This window comes from Bos indicus, chromosome 23 (genome assembly GCF_029378745.1).
Source record: "Bos indicus isolate NIAB-ARS_2022 breed Sahiwal x Tharparkar chromosome 23, NIAB-ARS_B.indTharparkar_mat_pri_1.0, whole genome shotgun sequence".
NCBI lineage: Eukaryota > Metazoa > Chordata > Mammalia > Artiodactyla > Bovidae > Bos > Bos indicus.
The window spans coordinates 10,472,952-10,495,696 of NC_091782.1; the positions used below are offsets into that span (position 1 = coordinate 10,472,952).

Sequence of the window (22,745 nt, forward strand, 5' to 3'; positions counted from 1 at the left end):
AATGTTGCTCCAGTTGGAAGCTTGGTCAAGAGGGGTGATGACAGATGACCTGAAGGTTGTCTTCTTCCGTTAACTTCCTTTTGAGGCGCCCAGAGGACAGATCCGAGTTGGTGTAGTGTTGGGGCCCCTCAGGGCTGTGCATTGCATTGATATATTTCATCCATTTTATCATCACATTTTCTTTTCCTCTCCTTTTTATAGAATGCTCTTGAGATCAAAGAACTCAAAAAGTACGGCCCCTTTGACCCTTATATCAATGCCAAGGTGTGTACTTTGCTGCCAGGATTTCTCTGCATCATTTCTCCAAGCTGCACTTTCTGTTCTGTCCTCTCTAGCTTCCACTCTTGTCCGCTCAGACTCTTCTTCATCATCCTGACGTTTGTCTGCTTCTGTCCATCTGCTTCTGGCTTGCCTGGTAATGGGAAAACACAGCTTCAGTGGGTTTTGGTTTGTTTTGAAAACCCATACCAGTTCTGGAAAGGTTGGGTGTTTTTTCTGGAATGTCTGAAAAGCTTCAAAGTGGCAGAAATGGGGAAAGAGAAGGGACCATGTATAGCCATAATTTACTACCATGATTTCTAAAATCATTTGAATTCAAAAAAGAAAAATGCAATTAAAAGATGTCAGAAAATGATTTAATTGTACTTTCTAGATTAATTTTTTTAGGTTTGCTTTTTATATTTCTTTTGAGATGGAACTGGGTTTTCTGTAGCTCGTGGTGAAGATGTGGCCGAGGGGCATGGGTGACTGTTTTACCCGTAAAAGCTGCTGGTGTGGTTTCCCTCTCTTTCTTTGAGTTTGCGCCTGAATCTTTATTTAAAGCCTAAGTCTCTTCTCCCTAGCCATAGCTTCTCTCTCTGCTTGGACACTCTTGGCTCTTAGAACAGCTCAGAAGTAGGAAATTAAGTTGCAAGGCCAAGCAGGGCACTGGCCTTGAGTCTCCCTCCCTGAGGCTGGGACAGATAACGGGCTGGTGTAGTGATGAACATCCAGCCGCGGGCCTCTACTGCCTCTGGAGGCAGAGCTTGTGGGTTGGGTGATGATGTTAGCCTCTCTCCTCTGCACTCTCACCTGCTGTTTTTGACTCAAGTTTTTGTTCAGATGAGGTTTTTCACTTTGGCAACAATCTGGAGTCTGGTTGAGTCACTGCATTGTTCATATCAGCTCCCTTTCACTTGCTCTGAGTTCAGCAGCTGCTGGGAAGGGATGCGTGAGGTCCTTCTGTGTGTTTTCAAATGCAAGACAGATATTTCATGGTTTTCACTAAGAGACACTGATTTAGCAAATGAGCTCCCTATGGGCTGGACCTCAGCAGGCTCTATGGGAGATTGCCCTCAGCTCTTGGGCCCTAACGGTGGAGAAGCAGCTTGATCTGGGGTGGTAAAACATGGTAGCTTTTGTTCTTGCCCACTCTTTCAATTCTGTTTCTAATCTTCCAGAGGGGAGGGTACTCTGTCTTCTTTTTATTGGAAGTAGTGTGGCATAGTGGAAAACCCTCATTGATCAAGGTCTTTCAAGTCAGATCCAAGTTTGAATTCTGTGGTGCCACTTACTGGTGTTGACTTGAACAAGTTACTTTATTTCTCTGAGCTTTAGTTTCTTCTTCTGTAAAATGGGGTTTACCATCTAATTGGCTGTATTATTGGAGTTCAAATAAGATCATGTACATGAAGTAAAAATATCTGATCAGTAGTAGTATTTGAGATTCTGATTTTAAGAGGTAGACATCATGTGGCATTTCTGAAAGGCCATTTTGGAATTTGTTCTTTGTTACTAGTTGGGGGGCACTTAATGCAACATTGCTCCATTGGTCCGGTCAAGGTTTTGTTTTGCGGGGAGGCACCTTGAAGTGATTGTTTCCCACTTGGTGGTTGGTTAGTTAGCTTATAAAGCTCTGATTAAAGGGTAAGACTTTGGTTCTTAAAAGCAGATTTTCCTATCCCTTGATTTTACACACGTAAAAGAAACTTAGTCTAAATGGAATAAGAACTTCTCTCTTTGTAAATAGTCTTCCCTCAGTATTCATGAGGATGTTGGTTCTAGGACCCGTGAGGATACTGTACTCAAGTTCTTATAATAAAATGGTGTAGTGTTTGCATGTAACCTACTTCTGTCCTGTACACCGTAAATCCTCTCTAGATTACTTATAATACCTAACAGTACAACGTAACACAATAATAATGCTGTATAAGTAGTTGCCGCCTGGGGACTTTGCTAGCAATCCAGTGGCTAAGACTCTGCCTTTCCAATGCAAGGGGTGTGGAACAGTCCCTAGTTGGGGAGCAAAGATCCCATGTGCTGTGGGGTGTGGCTGAAAAAAGACTAGTTGCTATGTGGAAAATTAAAGTTTTGCTTTTTGGAACTTTCTGGACTCCCTCCCTGCCCTGAATATTTTTGACCCATGGTTGGTTGACTCCTACGATGAAGAACTCGTGGATGGGAGGGCCAACTGTGTTACCCTTTGCCTCTGCCCCACCCACCAACCCCTCAAAGGCCAAACGATGTAAACTCCATTAAAGGATAAAGCTGTTTGGGTTGTGCTAGAATGCAGACTCTTCTCGGGCTGATAAGATTCTAACCTCCCTAGGTTTTATTCCTGACTCAGTGGGTTTTTATTGACCTGGTGTGTCTAAGAATTGTTTTTGCTAAAGTACATTTGTATGCTGAGTCCTGTCAGGCACCGGTAGACACAAGAAGTTGTAGATGCCCTTCCTGGGAGCAGAGGGAGTTTTCATGAGCTTTTATTTTCCTCTTCACTCTACAGAGCCTTTCCTGTTTTGGCAAGTCCACATAAACCAGTCCAAATGTATGTCATCCTTAGCGAAGGTGAAACTATTAAAATTGTTTACTTACTCCCTTTTAAGACAATTTTGACTTAGTCTAAATAGCATAAGATGAGCAGTAGTCAAATTAATTTTATGGAAGATCTGTTTTTTTCCAGACACTTAAAAGTAATCCACAGTTTTAGAGCTGGAAGAGATCTGGACGTTCTCTAGACCAATTGTCTCCAGCAGTTCATCAGTTTGTCTGGGTGCATCAGAATCACCAGCAAGCTCTTATAACACTTTTTTATTTTGAAAAAATTTCTAGTGTACAAAAAGTCACAAGAATAATGCAGTGAGCTGCGTTACACTCTTCTGCTAGATTCACCAGTTGTTGACACTCTGTGGCATTGTGCGTGCTTACACCGTCTTTCATCTCGTGTGCACACTCTTGTGCTCTCATGTGTATGTGTGTGTACATATATATATATATATATATATATATATATATATGTAATATATGTGATTGTTGTAGTTGATGATGAATTATTTGAGATTCCCTGGATTGGGAAGATCTCCTGGAGAAGGAAGTGGCAACCCGCTCCAGTATTCTTGCCTGGAAAATCCCATGGATGGAGGAGCCTGGTAGGCTACAATCTGTGGGGTCACAAAGAGTCGGACACGACTGAGCGACTTCACTTCCAGCTTCCATTTGAGATTAAGTCATAAATTTCATGACCCTTTAATCCCAAATTCTTCAGCATATATCTCCTCTAAGAATAAGGACAAGTGTTCTTGCCTGGAGAATCCCAGGGATGGGGGAGCCTGGTGGGCTGCTGTCTATGGGGTCGCACAGAGTCGGACACGACTGAAGTGATTTAGCAGCAGCAGCACTTGGTATAACCAGAATACAAATATCAAATTCAGAAAATTCAGCATTGATACAATACCATTATCTAATATGAAATCAATGCTTAGATTTCACCAAGTGTCTCAATAATGTCCTTTAGAGCGATTTCTTTTTCTGGTCCAAGATACAGTCCAGGATCATACATAATCTGGAACAGTTATCCTCAGCCTTTCTAGTCCTTCATGACATTGACATTTTTGAAGAGCATAGGCCAGTAGTTTTGTAGACTGTCCCTCACTTGGCGTTTGGCTGTAGTTCCTTGTGCTTGGGTTCAGGGTGTACATTCTTGGCAGTAACACCACAAGACTGGTGTTCTGTCCTTCCTTTTCAGTGCATCACATCACAGGGCACATGATGGCAGTTTGTTTTGTTCTTGATCGTGATGAATGATTGCCTGGTTAATTTGGTGTCTGCTAGGTTGGTAACCTATTTAATAATAGTTTTCCTGGGCTTCACCCTCAAGGTGCTACCTTGTCAGTCCTGGGGTGGGGCTCAGTATTAGTTCCCTTTAAGCTTTCATGTAATTCTAAAACAAAGCTTATTTAAGAACCACTGATCTAGGCTGACTTTCCACCAGAGCAGGATTTCTCTTTTCTCATCTAAAAAGTGGGCCTTATTTGTTTCTCTTCATAGTAAACAGAATCACTCTTGGCAGCCCCCTTTTGGATTCCATTGATTTGGGGTTTTTGTGCTTGTTGATGTATGTTTTCCTAAACCTTCCATCTGCTGGACAGAGTAGTGCCTTAAGAGCTTTGCAGAATAAGTCTGACTCCTCTTCCACATGGTCCACATGGTGGACTTTGTCCTCATACTTTCCCCCTGTCTTCTAAACCTCTGTAGACTCACTTCATCCTTTTGTTACAACGTGGCTATGTTTCCAGGGCCTGTACCATCGTGAGACCTGGGAGCTGTAGCCCCAGTGTCTCTAACTTAGATCTGTCATCAGTGGACAAGAGTGCGGTTGGACTGTGATCCAAGCACTGAGAGGTGATGGTTTTGAATAGTTCCCAGAGAGAAAAGGCCATGGAAATGTTTCTAGATGGTTTTCTGCTGGTTGTATTGTGTGTGTGTGTGTGTGTGTGTGTGTGTGTGTGTGTATAAAACACATAAGTAATGGATTTATGCATTGAGTGGGGTCTCTAAGTGTAAAGGGTACTGGGATTTTTTAAAGTAATGACCTAGCAAAAAAAATGAAAGTGGACCTCAAGATAAACAGGAATGGAGAGTTTGTGCCAAGTCTTTGAGGAGAATTTGGGTATTTCATCTCAGTCCCCTTGCTTAGTCCAGATTTCCTGGGGTGCCCCCCCAAGGTGTGGCTTGAAAGGTGTGAAAAAGAAAGATTCCATGTGGTTGGGAGTCTGTGCCCTCCTTGGAGTCCCCCCCGCCCCTTTTTGTGGTCCATGAATCCAAAACTTAGTGACTTCTTGCCCTGAAAATTGTCAGGCTCCAAGGGGAAGCGGTATGGCCTGTGTTCAATAGTCAAGATATGTGGTCACCACAGACATAAACTCAAGAGTACTGTTGTTACCAGACCATTTCTGGCAAGACTGAAACATAAACAAGATGCTTCCTACACTCAAAATAAACTGCAGAGTGGTGGTTAGGCCATTTTTAACGTAGACAGGCAAGACAGTTTGCCTGGTGGGGATCGAGACTGTACCTTTAGTGAGACAGCTGTGTGGTAGCTGCTTTAGTTCTGCAGAAACCCAGAGAAGGCTTTTTTCCCCCTCTGCTAGATAGTTCAGAGTTTTATGGTTCTTCAGGCCCTAATGACATGCTTTTTACATATTATTCTGGTTGTTGAGAGACAACTTGGATATAAAAGAGACAGCAGTGTCTATTTAGAGTAAATGAGTTTTTCTGGACTGGAGTTTTAATAAAAATAAGCTGAGTTTCTTGGCCCTTGCTGTCATGCTAATCTTGAGATATAAAATGCAGAGAGTCTTCTTAAACTTCCTGGGGTTGCAGCTCTGCCCCTGGCTCCCTGTACAGGAAGCTCCTGTGAGTTTTCATTGCTGTAGTGGTCCTTGCTTCTTCTTAGCAAGTGAAGTGACAGCTCTCAGTTTTATTCATGCCATAGCCTAATAGGAAATAGGCACCTGGGTGGCCTGAATGGTGTGTTTGACACAGGAGCCCCAAGGATTTACTTCTGGCCCAGCATTTCTCCTGCTCTCTAGACTTCCGGGTTGACATGGAATTGGCCCCTTGGACGCAATTGTATCACAGGAGACCATTGCTAACTGGCTGTGTTCTGTGGCCAGGGAAGTCTTGTTTGTACCTTCTCAGCAGCCGCTCTCCTAGAGCTGTGTTGGAGCTCAGTGCTGCTCCCTGTGTTTATCTGTGTGCATTTATCTTTGCATGTGGCTCCTGCTACCACCCTTTCTGTCCTTGTTTCATTTTTAAAAAATTCTTTGCTGTCATTCTGGCCTTTGGGGGCCCTGCTCCTAGTAGCTCTGGATCTTTCTGATACACTTGGAGTAGCTGGAAAAAATGATGCAGTCAAATGCCAGATCAAAAACAGATGGATTTGCATGCATGTTTGGGTAACTCCTAGTTTATTACTTTGAATATATTAATAGATTTAAATCTTTTGTGGAAACATTTAATTTTTACCTTTTGACCACTGAAAGGTGCATAATATTGATCTGAAGGACACACACCCCTGGAAGCTTTGTTTCCCCCAAATGGCAGAAGTCTCCTGGATAAATTCAGGAATCTCAAAATCCTGTGAGAGAATTATCATTTTTGTTCATGCCTCTAAAAAAGGAGAGGTCATGGAAATTTCTCTCTGTCTACTCTAGTTATACATTGTCAATAGTAGTAAAAGAAAGAGCAATGATTAACATTTTGCTTCTGGTGATTGATAAAGCACAAACTTGTCCTGTTTTATCTCAGGTTCTGCCTTTAGTCTGAAACAAAATTGGCATGTGGCTGTGAATTTGAATTAATGGCAGTGTTCCAATCTTGAATATTTTGCACCTCTCACACAAAATATTCCAGTGTCTGATTGTATCTTTCTTACCTAAGAAATCCTTCCCTGCACAGCTGCAGATCCTGCATGCAGTGGTTGGGGCAGAATTCCGGAGCAGGCTCAGGGCAGCCTTTGGGTCCTATATTTCTCTGAGACTGCGCTCAGGCACCTCCATCCCTTGGCAGTGGCTGTTGGCTGATATGTTGAAAGTGATTTGGGTGCTCTGCTCTGCTACTTTCATTGTTGGCCGATTGATTTGCATGTAAGAAGCTACGCAGATGACAAGCTCATTCCAAAAAGCTTGTGTGCGAGGCAATGGATGGTCAGTAGATCCAAAATCAGGACCACGGGTTGGCGCAATAGAAATTGTAAAACCAGTCGAAGTTTAAAATGAGTCAATGGCAGTGATATCACGGGCGTTCATCTGTGCCAGGGCTGCTCCCCACTGCGTGCCGTGTTCCCAAGGTGGCTCTCTGTGCCGTCCGGAGACATGTTCACATGGCATAGAGGAGACTGCCAAGGCTAAGGAGCCGACTGCTCCCCTCTGGCGGTAACTGAGGCTGATCAGAGCAGTTGGCCTTGCTGGCAGCAGAGTCTGTCTGGATTCTGACGTAGTTCTACTAGTCCCCGAGTATTGCTGCTGTTTTTCTCATTTAAATTTCAGTGGTTTTGCATGTGATTATCCCAGTGTGTGCCCGTCTGCCTGCTGGCCACCTTTCTGATGGTCATCTGCCTGTTAACTCTTTAGAACAATGACAACGAGACGGCCCTGCACTGCGCAGCGCAGTACGGCCACACCGAGGTGGTGAAGGTCCTCTTAGAGGAGCTGACTGACCCCACCATGCGCAACAACAAGTTCGAGACGCCTCTGGACCTGGCCGCACTCTACGGGAGGCTGGAGGTGGTGAAGATGCTCCTCAACGCCCACCCTAACCTCCTGAGCTGCAACACTAAGAAGCACACCCCTCTGCACCTGGCAGCGAGGAATGGCCACAAAGCCGTGGTGCAGGTCCTCCTGGACGCCGGCATGGATAGCAGCTACCAGGTAGCACGGCGGGTGGCCCTCCCAGGCCCGGGGACCTAGTCCTGTTGGAGAAGGCACGAGCTCCGTGCTGCTGGGCTGTGTTCCTGTTTAGCACGGTTCACATCACCTTGTCAGATGCTTCCAGCTGCTGACTCATTGTAACACGAAACTTTAGAGACAAACTCCTCCAGTGAGTCTGTTATTTTTCGTTTCTTTTCAGGGGTAATGCTACTGCTGAGTCACTTCAGTCGTGTCCGACTCTGTGCGACCCCATAGACGGCAGCCCACCAGGCTCCCCCGTCCCTAATACATGGCGTTATACCCTGAAAAGATGTGCTTACGGACGCCCTCTTGAGATTAGAAAGCTTTCATTATCTTCCTCTACCTGTGCTCCCGCTGCCACCATTCGCACCTCCACAGTCCCATCATCTTGGTGTTGCCGGCAGGACACAGCCTCCCCTTTGCTGGTAGCTTTCTCCCTCAGGATGGCCATACCTTAGGCTTGGCAGCCACCAGAACACAATGGAAGTTACCGCGCTTCCACCCCCTTGTCCTTTTCTTCTCATCATTCGTTCCTCCCAGGAAGGTGGGGTTTTGGGGAGTGTCACTGGTGGGTGGCTCCGAGGGTGACTCTGCAGTTATTCGTGTGTGGCCTCCTGGTGGCGCATCAAACACCCTCTACCAAGTGTGGGCCACGATTGTGGTTTTGGAATCCAGACCCGAAAAGTGGGAAAGATAATGACAGAGAACTTCGTGTGGTTTATTTTATTTTCCGTCCCTTCTCGTCTGTGTCCCGTTTGTCATGTGAAGCCATGCCAAACCTGAGTCACTGTCTGATGACATCCTGCTCTGCGCTCTCGTTTGCTTTCCAGACGGAGAAGGGCAGTGCTTTGCATGAGGCTGCTTTGTTTGGCAAGACCGATGTGGTGCAAATCCTGCTGGCTGCAGGTGAGAGGTCGGCAGTGCTCTTGTCTGTACAGCATGCCGGGGTGGAGATCGCTCCCCTCTAGGATCTCGAGGGGGATTTTTGCCGGCTGCCTTTGAACTCAATGTGTATATCTCCACTAGTTGATTGCAAATGTATGAATTGTTTTTGAATAGCTGGATAAAATGGCTTTGGATGAAAATGTTGGTTGTGCCTCTTGGGAGCATTAGGTGTCCTGGAGTTTGACCCTCGCTTGAAAATCCTCACTCCCCGGGTCCACCTGGTGTGCCTTTCTAGGAATTGATGTCAACATAAAGGATAACCGAGGATTGACCGCACTGGACACCGTCCGGGAGCTGCCATCTCAGAAGAGCCAGCAGATAGCGGCACTCATCGAAGGTATGGGTCCATCTTCGGCCAGAGGACCAGCTGGGTGAACCAAGACATTGGTATTTGGTACAGCTTTATTTTTGTTTCTGTTTTTCGATGTAGATCACATGACTGGAAAAAGAAGTGCAAAAGAGGTAGACAAAACCCTTACACCCCAGCCACCTCTCATCTCCAACCTGGACTCTATATCCCAGAAGTCTCAGGGTGAGTCAGCCCTTCTTTGCCTATAGAGGGGTCTCAGCTTGAAAAAGGTTGAATATTGAATGTTCTTTAGCAGAATGGAAAAACTTTGATCTTTGATTTAAATTATAATTTGGAGGATTGGGAGTACTTAATAAGTTCATATTCAAATTCATTTTTTCCCAGCTACTATATGAAGCTTTCTTGGGCAAAGCTTAGGCCATAACTGTGGGATATCTTCTTTCATACTTTATTGTCTACTTTTAGAGTTGGCTCCGTGAGAGCTGTCCTGGGATATGTGATGGATAGGATGATCTCAGGATGAACTCAAATCTCAGTGAAACCTTTTTTTTCCCCCAACATACACTGTAGTGCCTGGCCCACAGTAAATATATAATGAGTGTCATCTGGTTGGTAGCTATATATATGGCAGGTTTTAGTAATGTATCATTTGTCCAACAAATGCCGTCTGGGTGCTAGCATGGGCAGTCCAGTGTCTCAGTCATTAGCTAGGATCCACCTCTTCAGGTTGATTGAGCAACCCTTTTGGATCCTAGATCCGATGGATGAGAAAGACAGAACACAGGCTGACACCTCCCCCAGATGCGGATCACAGCCACATACTAAAAAAGGAAAGAGATTTTTCAGAGGACTGCAGAGATACAAGGGTCCAGGGCTCCCCAGCCTGTCTTTACTGTGGAGTCCCTGTTCCCCTCCCCAGTCACATTTCTTTTCTTGACCTCATAATCTGCTGGTAATGGGATTAGTAGTTCACTAAGCTCTTAGCTTTCAAGGATTTTACAGTTACAGTTTTGACTCTGCAAGTGACCCAGAGATCCCCAGTCTATAACCAGATCCCTGGTTACTTTGCAGACAGAGTCACACATTTGGATCCCAGGCACCCTGAGGTTTGTAGTTACCTAGCAAGTGAGTCTCAACAGCCACACAGCATCCCCATCTCAGAGAGACTTCACCATCCTCTGTTTTGCTTGAGCACATGTTCTTGTTACTGAAGTTTTTTCAGTTGTATTTTGCTATATTTTCTGGTTTACGTTCATGCTGTCATGATATTGAGGTATTTTGGAATTTATAACAGTCTTGGGAGATGTCCTTCATTGATGTCAAATGTTCCATCTTGAACTAGAGAAAATTTTGTTCAGTTCTCAGAGTATATAGTGCAGATGAAACTCTGTATTTAGTCTTGTCCATGGAGAGAGCCGTGATTTATTTTCCTGCTCTGGGTTAACACTGGTCAAGTTCAGGTGACCGGAGGGACTTTGGCTTGTTGCCGTGGTGGGAAGTCCGAGACTGTGTCCTCCTCTCACCGATTCTTGCCTTCCCACCCCTCTTTAGGTGACCTGGAGAAAGCAGTGACTGAACTGATCATCGATTTTAACACCAGCACAGAAGAGGAGGGTCCCTATGAGGCGCTGTACAATGCTGTCTCCTGCCAGTCCCTGGACAGCACGGCCAGTGGACGCTCGTCCGACCGGGACTCTGTGAGCAGGGAGGCTGAGGCGGCCGGAGGGAAAGCTGCTGGAGTGAGGCCTGTATGTGGCCGGGGTTCCGCTGTCACCTCTGCTCTGCTGGGGAACGGGGGACGGGAAGCGTGGCCCCCTGTGCCAGCTGCGTCTCGGAGGCCTAGGCTGCCTCCACCTGCTCTCCTGGGGGCTCCCCCTCTGCCTTTCTCCCTCTTGCTTAGTGTGGTCTAACTATGCAGGTCATGTTGAGGTATAATTTTAGTTTCTCAGTTTCAGTATAACCCGTTGGCATCTTTCTGTTACTCGGTTGTCCTTAGAGAAAATTGAAGCATTTTATTTGGGTTAGGCTCAGCACTGCTTCTGTGTTTGGTGTCTTTGCTATGTATTGTTGGTTTCTTTCCAGAGAGCAGGTCCATTGATGGAAGAGCTCACTAAGTAACTTCCTGTCTGCCCTGAGTACGTGTTGATCTTCCATTTGCCCTTGAAAAGTTACCCCCTGGATTTGGACAGAGTCTGTATTCAGCAGGGTTGTAGCAAGGCTTAAGCAGATGCGGATATGTTAGCATATACCTTCCCGTTTTTCCCGTAGTCATAACCCTTCAGGCTTTGAAATGGTGGAAGGAGGACAACTCTGAATTTTTCCCTCAAAAGGTCAACCTTCCCATCTGACTGGTTCTTTCTATAGTACTTGCTTCTTCTAGCCTTGAACACTGTTCTCCAGACTCCTTACCCCCACTGTCTCCTCTGGGGCTTTGCTGTGAGCCTAGCCCCGAGTCAGTGGTCCCATGGCCCTTCCTCCCTGCTCTGGCAGCGCCGCAGTTTGAGGCTTTGAGCACTGTGCTCCTCATAAACAGGTGCTGCTCTAACGGGATTCCAGTGATAGTCCCACCTCGGGGCATATTTTCAGGTGTATATTACATCTTCCTGTTGGAGAGGCTGGCCCTTCCCTTTGGTGGGAATATGGCTTATGACCATTTTAATGATCCTTTGGCTGCCTGGTGATCCTTGGACTTTTCATTAGTGCTCTGGGCATGGCCAGATGGTTTTGGTGTTCTCTTTTGTTAGACTTCTGGCCCTGCCCTGTCCCAGCATTTCCGTATGGATTTTGGAAAGGCCTGCTGACCTTGTGGCAGCACCCCTAGAGTGGGTGTTATCAGGGAGTGTGATGAACTCCTTGTCGGTGGTGAAAGCAAGCTTGTGTGCCAGGCACCACTCACAGAGCGCTTCTGCAGACAGAGCTAGTTTGTTTTTGTCTGTTTTCTCACTTCTTTCACTGTTAGGTACAAATAGGCCAATCCAACCTGTGGAGGAAGACACTGCCATCTGTGGCGCTTACCAGTGATGCCCATTAGAGGGAGCTGGAGGCTTTGCAAGAAGAACACAGGGTTGCTGAAGTCAGCTTTGAATGACCAAGTTCCTGTGGGCTTAGCCACTGACTTACATGGGCTCTTTGTTCATCCCACTCTAGGAATCTAGCCTCCTGTGGTCCTGCTAAGTAGAAACTGATGCATCTTGGGATGCCTCTTTGCCAGTTTTACTTGAGGATGTTGTGGCTGTGCTGCCTTCCTGGCCCTTGTTAATTACCTGTGGCCAAGGGACTGTTCCCTATCTTGTAAACACAGTGAATAGTTATGTACGAGTCAGCTTTGTAGCCCTTGGCCGAAGTTTTCATGGTAGGAAAGAGAGACTCATGCTTTTCTTTCCTTCCAGGGTCCCTGGTGATCACCACTTCCATAGAAACCTTTCATACTGTTCTTTCTAGGCGTCTCTCGCCTTGAAAGGGCATCTAGGCTGAGTCATTTTTATTATGCTTCATTCTGGTTTCCCTCAGTTATTGTGTCCTTTGGTTGGATAACTAGTGAGATTATGGGCCTGCTCCATTTGCCGTTCGCCTCCTTACAAGGTGTCACTGGGACCAGGTTTGTCCCTGTGCTTCTGGAGCAAGGAGGGTGGGGAAAGTGGACTTAGTGGGAAATTCGACCTAAATAGCTTTACTTGGCTTGACCTCATTGGAGTTGTTGCACCCATCTGGTGGCAGGGACTATGGGAATGACCAGATTATCAAGATATAATACCAGCCAGTAAAGTGTGTTTAACAGAGGGATCACGGATGCCGAGTGCTAACACACGCGGCGGCTCCTAAAATGGGAGAAGTGTCTTTCCTTACAGGTTTCTTGGAGGCTGTCACTTAATTCAACATTCACCTCCACCCAGATATTTAGAAATACTCTTGTTCTAGCAACACAGTGAGCTAACCTACAAGCCAAGGAAGGGGCCTGCAGGCCAGCTCCCTTCCCTGTAGGAACATGAGCTCTCAGGCATGAATAGGACTTTGGGATATGAAGACGCTGAGAGTCCAGCAGGGACGATGGCAGAACTCTCTTCGACTTTGTTTCGCCAAAGATCATTCTGTGTGTTCCTGAAACTGTCTACTGTGATCTTGATAATCCCTTCTTCAGTGAGTTTCTTGCTTAAGGGTAGAGACTGGTGAACTGAGGCCCACAGACAGCTGCCTGTTTTTGTGAATAAAGTTGTATTTGGAACATAACCACACCCGCTCATTTACATATCCTCTATGGCTGCTTAGATGTCCCCCTGGCAGAGCTGACCGAAAAGCCTAAAATATTTACTGTGTAGCCGTTTAAGAAAAAGCTGGCCAACCCCTGTGAGGGCAGATAACTGACAACTCTTCCTTTTTTGAAATGGGCTGAGATGAAATAGGATTTTCATATGCTAATGATACATAATAGTACTCACTGAAGAAAGTGACCAAGGATAAGAGACCAGTTCTGAGCTCTGCTAATAAATAAGAATAGCATTAAGTTTGGTGGCTCAGATGGTGAAGAATCTGCCTATAATGCAGGAGACCTGGGTTTGAACCTGGAGTAGGAAGATCCCCTGGAGAAAGGAATGGCGACCCTCTCCAGTGTTCTTGCCTGGAGAATTCCATGGACAGAGGAGCCTGGCGGGCTGCCGTCCACGTGGCTGCAGAAAGTCAGACACAACCGAACGACTGGCACTTTCACTTTGAGCAGGAATTGATGTTTTGTCCTAGATTCCTCTCATTATTTCCTTAATAACTCTGGTTTGTTAGAGCTCTTACAAGTTGGTTTTTTTGATTTACTGTTTCCTCTTCTCCGGTAGATTGGAAGTTGAGCCACCGGTTTTCCTACACTGGAGTTTGTGTATTGCTATCATGAAGGACATTTTCTGATGAGGCAGTTGTGTTTTTAGTGCTGATATTTCTCAGTGTGGCCAAGGATATGACAGACATGTTTGTAATCTCTGCTATAAAGATCAAAAAACAAAGCAACGGTATTTGAATTGTGTGTGTGTATAGAGTTTTCCATCTATTCAGATACTAAACCTTGAGTTTAGTCTGTCAGGGGAATTCTGTACATTATTCTTTTTTATTCCCAAAGGCAAAGATAAGAGTAAACCAAAAAAGTTAGGTTCTCGAAAGAAGAGATAGTAAAATACTTATTTTTCTTTTCTACAGAGGGAACGTCCTCCGCCTCCAGCAAAACCACCACCTGACGAAGAGGAGGAAGACCACATAGATAAGAAGTATTTTCCCTTGACAGCTTCTGAGGTAGAGAGTTGAGGATTTATTCCCATCACTGAAATATAATTTTTTGCTAAGTGCATCTGGTGTGTGCTTAAAGAAGACTTTGCTATCTCATTTTCTTTTCACCTCTTTGGATTAGTAAATTTCTGTTGTGTGTATCAGTAATCCAGAACAAGACCTTTCAAACTCACCCAAAAGTACTAAGCAAGGAATTTTACCAGGGCTGTCTAGCAGGCACGCCAATTATTGATCTACCCTGCCACATGGAAAGCCAAACATCCACATTTTCTCCTGGCTCCATTAGGCTAAAGGGTCTCTCTTTTGGCTTTTGTAACTGTGTTGTCTTTTCATACAAAGTGTAGCATACCGCCCCCCCCCCCCCCCCCCCACCCAATCACTGTTCTCTACACTGGATCAGATTAGCAACCTTTAAAAAAAAAAAAATGATTTATTTGTGACTGCACTGGGTCTTCATTGCTGTGCACAGGCCTCCTGCAGCTGCAGCAAGCAGGGACTGCTCTGTAGTTGCAGTGGGCATGCTTCTCTTTATAGTGATTCTCTTGTTTCAGAGCATGGACTCTAGGCGCCTGGGCTTCAGTAGTAGTGGCTCATGGCTCTAGAGCACAGGCTTAGTTCCCCTGTGGCGTGTGGGATCGTCCCAGACCAGGGATTGAACCCATGTCCCATGCTTTGGCAGGCGGATTCTTTACCACTGAGCCACGGAAGGAAGGCCCAGATTAGCAAGCTTTGCTTCTGAGTCAAAGGTCTTGTTTCCATTTTTTGCATTTTCCCTTTTCATTTCCCATGAAGAATCTTGCACCAGGGCAAACATGGAAAATGTCATGAAAATTCAACTAGAGGAGAAATAGGAGTCAGGGAAGAGGTAGGGGACATCAAAGGAGGCTATTTGAAAAGAATAGTTCACTTTTTAAACCAAGAAATGTTGTCATGGGCAAATAGTTCAATCTTCTAACTTAGGTATATGAAGAAAATCATATTTTCCTTAATCTTGCATCTTCCTAATGCTCCTTTAACACTTCCCACCATTCAGAGAATACATTTATTGTTTATTCAAAATATTTTATAATTTCAATAGTCTTTTGTAGCTCATTCAGTGCCCTATTATTCTTTAACTTAAAAATCAGCTAACACACATTAATCAATTAAATCTCATTACTTAGTCGCCAGAAGTCACAGTTAACTTTTTTTTTTTTTTTACTGCTGTGGACCATCCAGTGAGACAGGTTCTTTTATTTAATATAAACAGCTGCAGCCATAAGGATGACTTCAGTTTAACAATGTGTATAAATACAAGGAAATCCTTTTAAGAATGTAAAAGTCAGTGTTGAAGGTAGGGGCTGATTTCCATGCTAGGTACAAATTCTGTCCTTATTTTTTTCTATCCCTTAATTACAAAATACTTATTATTATGTCTTGATTAAGGTGTCTCTAGAATTACAGGCTCTAGGGTAATAATACATTGCCAGCAGATACACGTGCATGTAGTAAATCCCTACATGTTTTTATGTAGAGGTTCACTCTATTACTCCCTTTTTACAAGGAGAAGCCTAGCAATAACAGAGCATCTTCAGTCAGGGCTGGGTCTCTGTAAATGCCTCACGCCGCCTCTTTAACAAGGACTTGGAGTAAAATTGCTGAAGTCCAGGGGTAAGGGGAAGACTCATAAAGAAATACTGGATGACCAGCACTTTCTCTTCTCCCAGAACTCTCTAGGGCATACAGTTTGGCAGTAATACTGTATCAAGAAGTAGTAGGAGGAGAAATCTCCCTACAACTTTTCTGGATTGGAGACTGTCTGAGATACATATTCCAATAGCCTGGAATTCTGGATCAGTTGGACCACCATAGTCAACATTTGGAAGACCCTGAGAACCCTGGCTTTGCTTCCGAAGCAATGATTATACGTACATGAATACAGAGTTGATGTGGTCTGGGTCATTATCCTTTTAATGATCCAGACAGATTCTGTTCACTGTAGTTTGACTGGATAGATCTTCTCCAAAAGTGGACTTAAAAAAAAAAAATTGGACTCTAGCCTTCACCATTTTCATTTCTTATACACTCAAAGCTTTAATACACCAAACCTCATATCGTAGGAGGCACACACTCTGCCCTCTTGTTTGTTTCCCATTCCTGAGGCGTCAGATCATCCACAGAAGCCTTTAAGAGAAACTGAGTGTGCCCGGGTCCAGGAAAGCTGATCAGCGCAACGGCCAGATCATGAAACTGCCTTTAAAAAAATCAAACATACACACACATATATTCAGCTATTCAGATGTTTTCACCACACCAAATGGGCTGCCAACTGCATCGGACTTACGAGTGTTTTCTCTCTGCTTAGATGTGCTGAATGTTCATGGGAAGCTGCAGCTGTTGTGATATCTCTTCCCAGAAAGCTGTCCACAGCCGGGTGGGCCATCCCATGGTCACAGTTAGGTGGCAACTGGTAGTTGCTTTTCTCTGCAGCTAAAATGTCACTCTCCATAGAGCAGAGAATACATTTTTGTTTTTTGTGGGGTTTTTTTGGTTGTTTTTGATTTATTGCAAGCCCTGGAAGAAAGGGGAAAAAAATATTAAAGAGTAATTTAGTAAAAAGCAGAATCCTTTCTGTTGAAAATCAGTTACTGCCTTATTCTCTGTGACACAAGCCTTCTTGAGTGGGAACTGGAAAGACTTGCAGAAAAGCAGTTTATTGCTTTTTCATGAGATTTTAATCCATAGCTGGCCGAGGCCAGGACCAAGAGGAGAAGATCACCCTACAATTGTGTGGGTCTGAGCAGGGGACCCTCATTAGACATCTGAAGTGGGGAGAGGGTTCCGAGTTGAGTGGAGAAACCATACTTCCCAGAAAAAAATAGAGGCCAACTCAGTCTAGAATCTGGAGGAGAGGTGAATTTTTTGGCCCTGGTTCTGCTGGAAGCTTTCTGTGTAACCTTGAGCAAGTCCTGGGACCTCTCTGGGAACTGGGTTTTGTCATTCACTGAAGGAATGAGCTGGAACCAGGTGCTCCCTAGCTGTGGCTGTAATGGTTTGGGCCCCTCCAGCTCTGTCATTGCTGGTTCTCTGCTTCCGGTTGTCTTGCACAGGAGCCAGGCAGGGAGTGAATGCAGGTCCAGTGGCCTGATTTTCCAGATGGAAGTCATCAGCCCTGTCCTGCTTGGGAAGAAAGGATATTATAGGCTGGGCACCCAGGCTGTCAAGTACCTCGCAGAGAAGACTGCCTGGGGCTATGTGAGAGCTCTGACTGCATGCAGAACACTCACAGAATCAGATTTCCAGGGCTCTGCCTAAGTGATGGCCCTGGGTGTGTAAAGTTGCAGAACACACATTCCTGTCTGTGAAGCCTGTGGTGTTAAGTTGATGCTGTCTGAACTGCTTCATGGCCCCTCTTTGTTCCCTTAATTGTGTTCCTATGACGAGGCGAAAGGAATAAAGTAATACAGGCAAATGGCTCCCTGTGAGGAAATAGTTTTTAGCTGTCAGGTGGCCCTCAGTAAGTGGAGGTGCCTGCTGCGCTCAGCAGGATTTTGGAGAGACTGTCACTGTCTTTGGAGTGGCAGACTTGTTAGCAGACAGGAGCTACAGTCTCTCGTTGGATCTGAGGCTGCTAGAATCTGTTATCTCATTAGGCTGTAACGCTGTGAGCTGTGCCTCCAAGAAGCCAAATCCTGATGAATCACAAACCTGACTTGTTTCCAGTGAGCCGTGGGACATGTCAATAAAAGAGGAGGTTTCTAGGTGCACCAGAAAGCCTGACGTGTAGGGTCCCCTTGTTTGTGAGATGGACTCGTGAATCCCTCTCACCCTGTCTTTCGTAATATATCCCTTGTTCCAGCCAAACTCCTCAATCAGAGATTTTGTGCTTTGGTTTGCTTTCATAATAGCCAGTATTATATTTAATTTGCCTGTGAAACACATTGGATTCTTAGCACCGATGAGCCAGAATTGTCCTCTGTAGCAAGTATCTCCATTCTCTCTCTCAGTGTGCCTGTAGCATGAACCGTCGTGTTTCTGGCTTGTGTTGAGACACTTGGCTTCTCCGGTACCGTGACTGGCTGTGGCTACAGGCCTCCAGCTGACTCAAGCCAATTGGCAGATGTCGGGGCCAGCTCCGGCCAGTCATTTCATCAGAGACACTTGGCTGCCTGGATTAGGGGTTTCTCAGGAGACAGAGCTGCTTTTTCTCCACTGAAATTCATCCTTGCCTCTCTTCAGAACAGAGATTGGTAGAATTGATTTAAGATTGTGTTCTCCTAAGTGTGGTAGGAAGCCAGCTTTGGGAAAATCCTCATCTGTAACCCTGGGGCCTATGAAGAAGGGCTCACAGAAATAGAGGATTTGCAGAAAGCTTTGTTCCTAGTAAGTGTATGTCAGTCAGGGTTAGTTAGACATCATTCTGATCCCCTCTTAAGACGAGGGGAGGGATTCCAGCCTTTGGGGTACTGTGTGAATGTATGAAATATTAGAAAAGAAACATGGAGAGAGAAGGTCTTATGATGCCTGGTGACTAAAAACCACTCGGGAGGTGTTATCCACAGAAAAGAGATCACACAGAGAGGGGCGAGGCAGGGGAGGGGAGGATCTTGGATTTTATTTATGGCATTTTGAAGGATGAAATGAGGGAAGGAAAGGGAAGTGTTTTAATCAAAGGCCATTGAGATTTGAGGCCCAGATGTGTAGCCAGGAGAGTGGTTGTAATTCCCTGTGACACTTATTTACCTTCTCTTCCCCTCCTCTCTTCCTCTCTGAAGAAAAAGGAGCTGATAATCTCAAATTTGTTTGACATAACCTGTCTGGGTGTTAGCCTCCTGCCTGAGAAGTACGTGCTTTCTCTCTCAGGTCTTGGCCATGAGACCCTGGGTTCAGGGGAGCCCAGCCAAGGAGGAGGATGAGCACCCTTATGAGCTGCTGCTGACAGCAGAGACGAAGAAGCTGGTGTCTGTGGATGGAAAGACAAAAGGTAGAGCCCCCCACCCCCGCCTCTTGGCAGAAACAGCTCCAGAAGAGCTGAAGGAGATGATGGTGTTCCTTGGGCTGGGTGAGTTGGGTTTCAGGGCATTCTGGGTGGTGGGTGTATTATGGCCTTTCATTTTCAATACCCTGGGCTGGAGTGGGACTTGTCACCTTTGAGCATGTGAAGCAAGGAAAAGGTCAGGTCAGACTAGGTGAGTGCCGAGGGAGGGGAGGCTGGCAGTCTTGTGGCCGAGATTGATTTGGGGCCTCAAATCACAAATCCTCAAGTTCCTGAGGTGGAAAAACAAGCCCAACAAGTCATTCCCCTTGGGTTCAGGCTGCCGGCACAGACTCCGCTTTGAGGCCTGACCTCGGAGCGAGCCACTCCTGGGGAGGGGCCCCTGATTGGCTGCCACCTGGTAACTGGAGTGCTCAGTTGCCTTGGCCTACTTTCATCGCCTCTGCGAAATCCAGCTTCCTCTGTGAGGGGTGAGGGCTGCAGGACTGAGAAGCGGCCAGGCGGTGCGCTTGCGGTCCCCACCAGAGTGAGTGGGCCCCACTGGAGCGTTTGTGACAACCTCTGTCTCCTAAGGAAGGACAAGAAGGGTGGTGCGATTCCCACTGCTGTGAAGGAGCCCCCACGGCCTCTCGCAGCTCCCTGTAGCCTGCCGGCCTGGGGCCCTTCGCAGGCGCTGTTAGCGCCTCCTTCCACCCTCTGACAGCCCGGGGCGCAGGTAAGAGCGGGGGATGCAGTGCGTCTTTGACGGTACCCTCTACGAGGGTTGTCAGGGTAGCGGTGGCTAAGAGAACATGTGTGGATGTGTCTGATACCGCAGACCTTATTTTTAACAGTCCTGTGTAAAAGGTTTCTCCTTAAGTGCATAAAGTTTGTAGTTATTTTCATAGTAGTTTTGATTTGTTTTTATGGTTTCCATTTGGAGCTTTTTTTTAAAAAAAAGTTATTCAGAAACAGTAAAATTCAGCCTTTTTGTAGACAGTTTTGTGAGTTTTGGCAAATACAGTTGTTTGCCTGCTGCCACCACAATTAAGATAAAGCATGGTTTCCTCACCAGAAGGTTCTTCTGCGTCCCTTTGTTGTCAGTCCTGCCCCTCCCTTACAGTCTCGGCTCCAATGTCTATTCCTATGATTTTTGCCTTTTCCAGAACATTGTATAAATGGAGTCTTGTAGTACATACCTACAAAAGGTTCCCAGACCCAGTTCCTGTGTGTGTGTATGTGTGTGTGTGTGTGTGTGTGTGTGTGTGTAGGTGTGTGTGTGTAGGTGTGTAGGCTTCCCCACACCAAGAAGCAATTCTCTGATGTCATTGGGGTCTCTGAGACTATAACCTAAGAGGCTCAGTCCCATGAGACCGCCCTCCACTTCAGATGCCGCTCATAAGCCCAGGTCTGTGCATCTGACCAACCGGCTACACGTTGGAGGCTCCAGTGACCCCCTCCAGCTCAGGATGCCAGTTCAAGTCCAGGTTGTTACCTGGACTTCTGACTGACTGGCTGTAAATCAAAGATTAAATGCCGCATGCCTCATAGAACTGAGGGAAACCCACATACTCACCAGATTACCAATTTATCATAAAAGGATATTAAAGGATACAAAGCAAAAGCCGCATGAAGGGATACATAGGGCAAGGTCCTGGTGAACAGAGCTTCTGTCCTCCTCGAGCTTGGGGCCTGGCCTGTTGGCATGCAGAAGAGTTCTGGTTTCCCTAGCATGGAAGCTGTTGGAAAAAGTGGAAACGACAGAAAAGCTGTCTTTTTTGGTTTTAATGGAGGCTTCATTGCCCAGTCATGATTAACTGAATCATCCTCCAATGGCATTGATTGAACCTCAGACTCCTTCTCCCTTCCTCAGGAAATCAGGGGATGGGACCAAACATTCAGCCCTCTAATCACATGACTGGTTCCCCTGGCAACCATCCCCCATCCTGGGGTAGGATCCAGAAGTCACCTTCATTAATATCTTAATCAGAAAATTTCTTTTGTTTTGGGAGTTATGAGCCAGGAACTGTGAATAAAGGCCCAGTATAGCTGAGAAATATATTTTGGTCATCTGAAGGACCAAGTATATATTTCCTATAAATCACAATATTCCAGTACCCTTTTGAGTCTGGCCCTTTCACTTACCATAATTCACTGGGACTCAACCTTGTTGCATGTATTAGTAATCTGTTCCTTTTCATTTTTGAATAGTATTCCATTGAATGGATGTACCACAGTTTATCCGTTCTCTAGTTGAGGGCCATTTGGGCCATTTTCAGTTTTTGGCAGTTGCAAATAAAGTTACTGTAAACATTTGCATACAGGCACTTCTATGAACATACTTTTCATTTCTCTGAGGTAAACACTAGAAATGAAACTGCTGAGTGCTTCATAAATATATGCTTAGGTTTATAAGGAAATGCCAAACCATTTTCCAGAATGGTTCTACCATTTTACATCCCATCAGAGTTACAATTGCTATGTATGTTCCCTGGCATTTAATATTGTCAGTTTTTTTTAATTTTAGCCATTCAAATAGGTATGGAGTGATATGTCACTCTGGTTTTAATTTACATTTCCCTAATGACTAATGGTATTGAACATCTATTAATGAGATTATTTGGCATCCTTGTGTCTAATGAATGGTCTGTTTGGATCTTCTGCTCATTAAAAAAAGTTAGATTGTTTCTTATTATTGAGTTGTAAGGATTTTTTTATATATTTTGGATTTAAGTTCTTTATCAGATATCTTATTTTCTCCCAGTCTGTAATTTGTCTTTTTATCCCCTTAACAGTGTCTTTTGAAGAACAAAAGTTTCTTGATTTTGATAAAATTCAGTGTACCCTTTTTTTTTTTAATGGATAAGTTCACTAATGTTTTTTTCCCTGTATTTTCTTCTAGAAATGTTACAGCTTTTGTATACATTTAGACCTAGGATTTATTTTTTTTCTTCACATTTTTTGACTGAAGTATAGTTGATTTACAATGTTGTGTCAATCTTTGCTGTAAGCAAAGTGACTCAGTTATACATATATATGCATTCTTTTTTAATGTAAGACTATTATGATTTATCACAGGATGTTGAGTATAGTTCCCTGAGGTGTGCATTAGGACCTTGTTGTTTATCCATTCTAATAGTAATAGTTTGCATCTATCTAAGCAGAGACATTACTTAGCCAACAAAGGTCCAACTAGTCAAGGCTATGGTTTTTCCAGTGGTCATGTATGGATGTGAGAGTTGGACTGTGAAGAAAGCTGAGTGCTGAAGAATTGGTGCTTTTGAACTGTGGTGTTGGAGAAGACTCTTGAGAGTCCCTTGGACTGCAAGGAGATCCAACCAGTCCATTCTAAAGGAGATCAGTCCTGGGTGTTCATTGGAAGGACTGATGCTAAAGCTGAAACTCCAATACTTTGGCCACCTCATGTGAAGAGTTGACACATTGGAAAAAACTCTGATGCTGGGAGGGATTGGGGGCAGGAGAAGGGGACGACAGAGGATGAGATGGCTGGATGGCATCACTGACTCGATGGACATGAGTCTGAGTGAACTCCGGGAGTTGG

General features: G+C 45.1%; 1 protein-coding gene across 4 annotated transcripts in view; it reads left to right on the forward strand.

Annotated features, from left to right (window-relative positions):
- ANKS1A (ankyrin repeat and sterile alpha motif domain containing 1A) overlaps positions 1–22,745 on the forward strand; it is a 169,326-nt gene that overhangs the window by 74,402 nt on the left and 72,179 nt on the right. For 2 of the 4 annotated variants that reach the window (XM_019985677.2, XM_019985676.2), the window contains exons 4-11: positions 202–264; positions 7,392–7,688; positions 8,540–8,615; positions 8,890–8,991; positions 9,085–9,186; positions 10,516–10,712; positions 14,143–14,235; positions 19,072–19,192. In XM_019985677.2, coding sequence (XP_019841236.2) covers positions 202–264; positions 7,392–7,688; positions 8,540–8,615; positions 8,890–8,991; positions 9,085–9,186; positions 10,516–10,712; positions 14,143–14,235; positions 19,072–19,192 — 1,051 coding nt within the window. The remainder of the gene's footprint in view (positions 1–201; positions 265–7,391; positions 7,689–8,539; positions 8,616–8,889; positions 8,992–9,084; positions 9,187–10,515; positions 10,713–14,142; positions 14,236–19,071; positions 19,193–22,745) is intronic. The other 2 variants (XM_019985678.2, XM_070777397.1) reach the window with 1 other exon arrangement.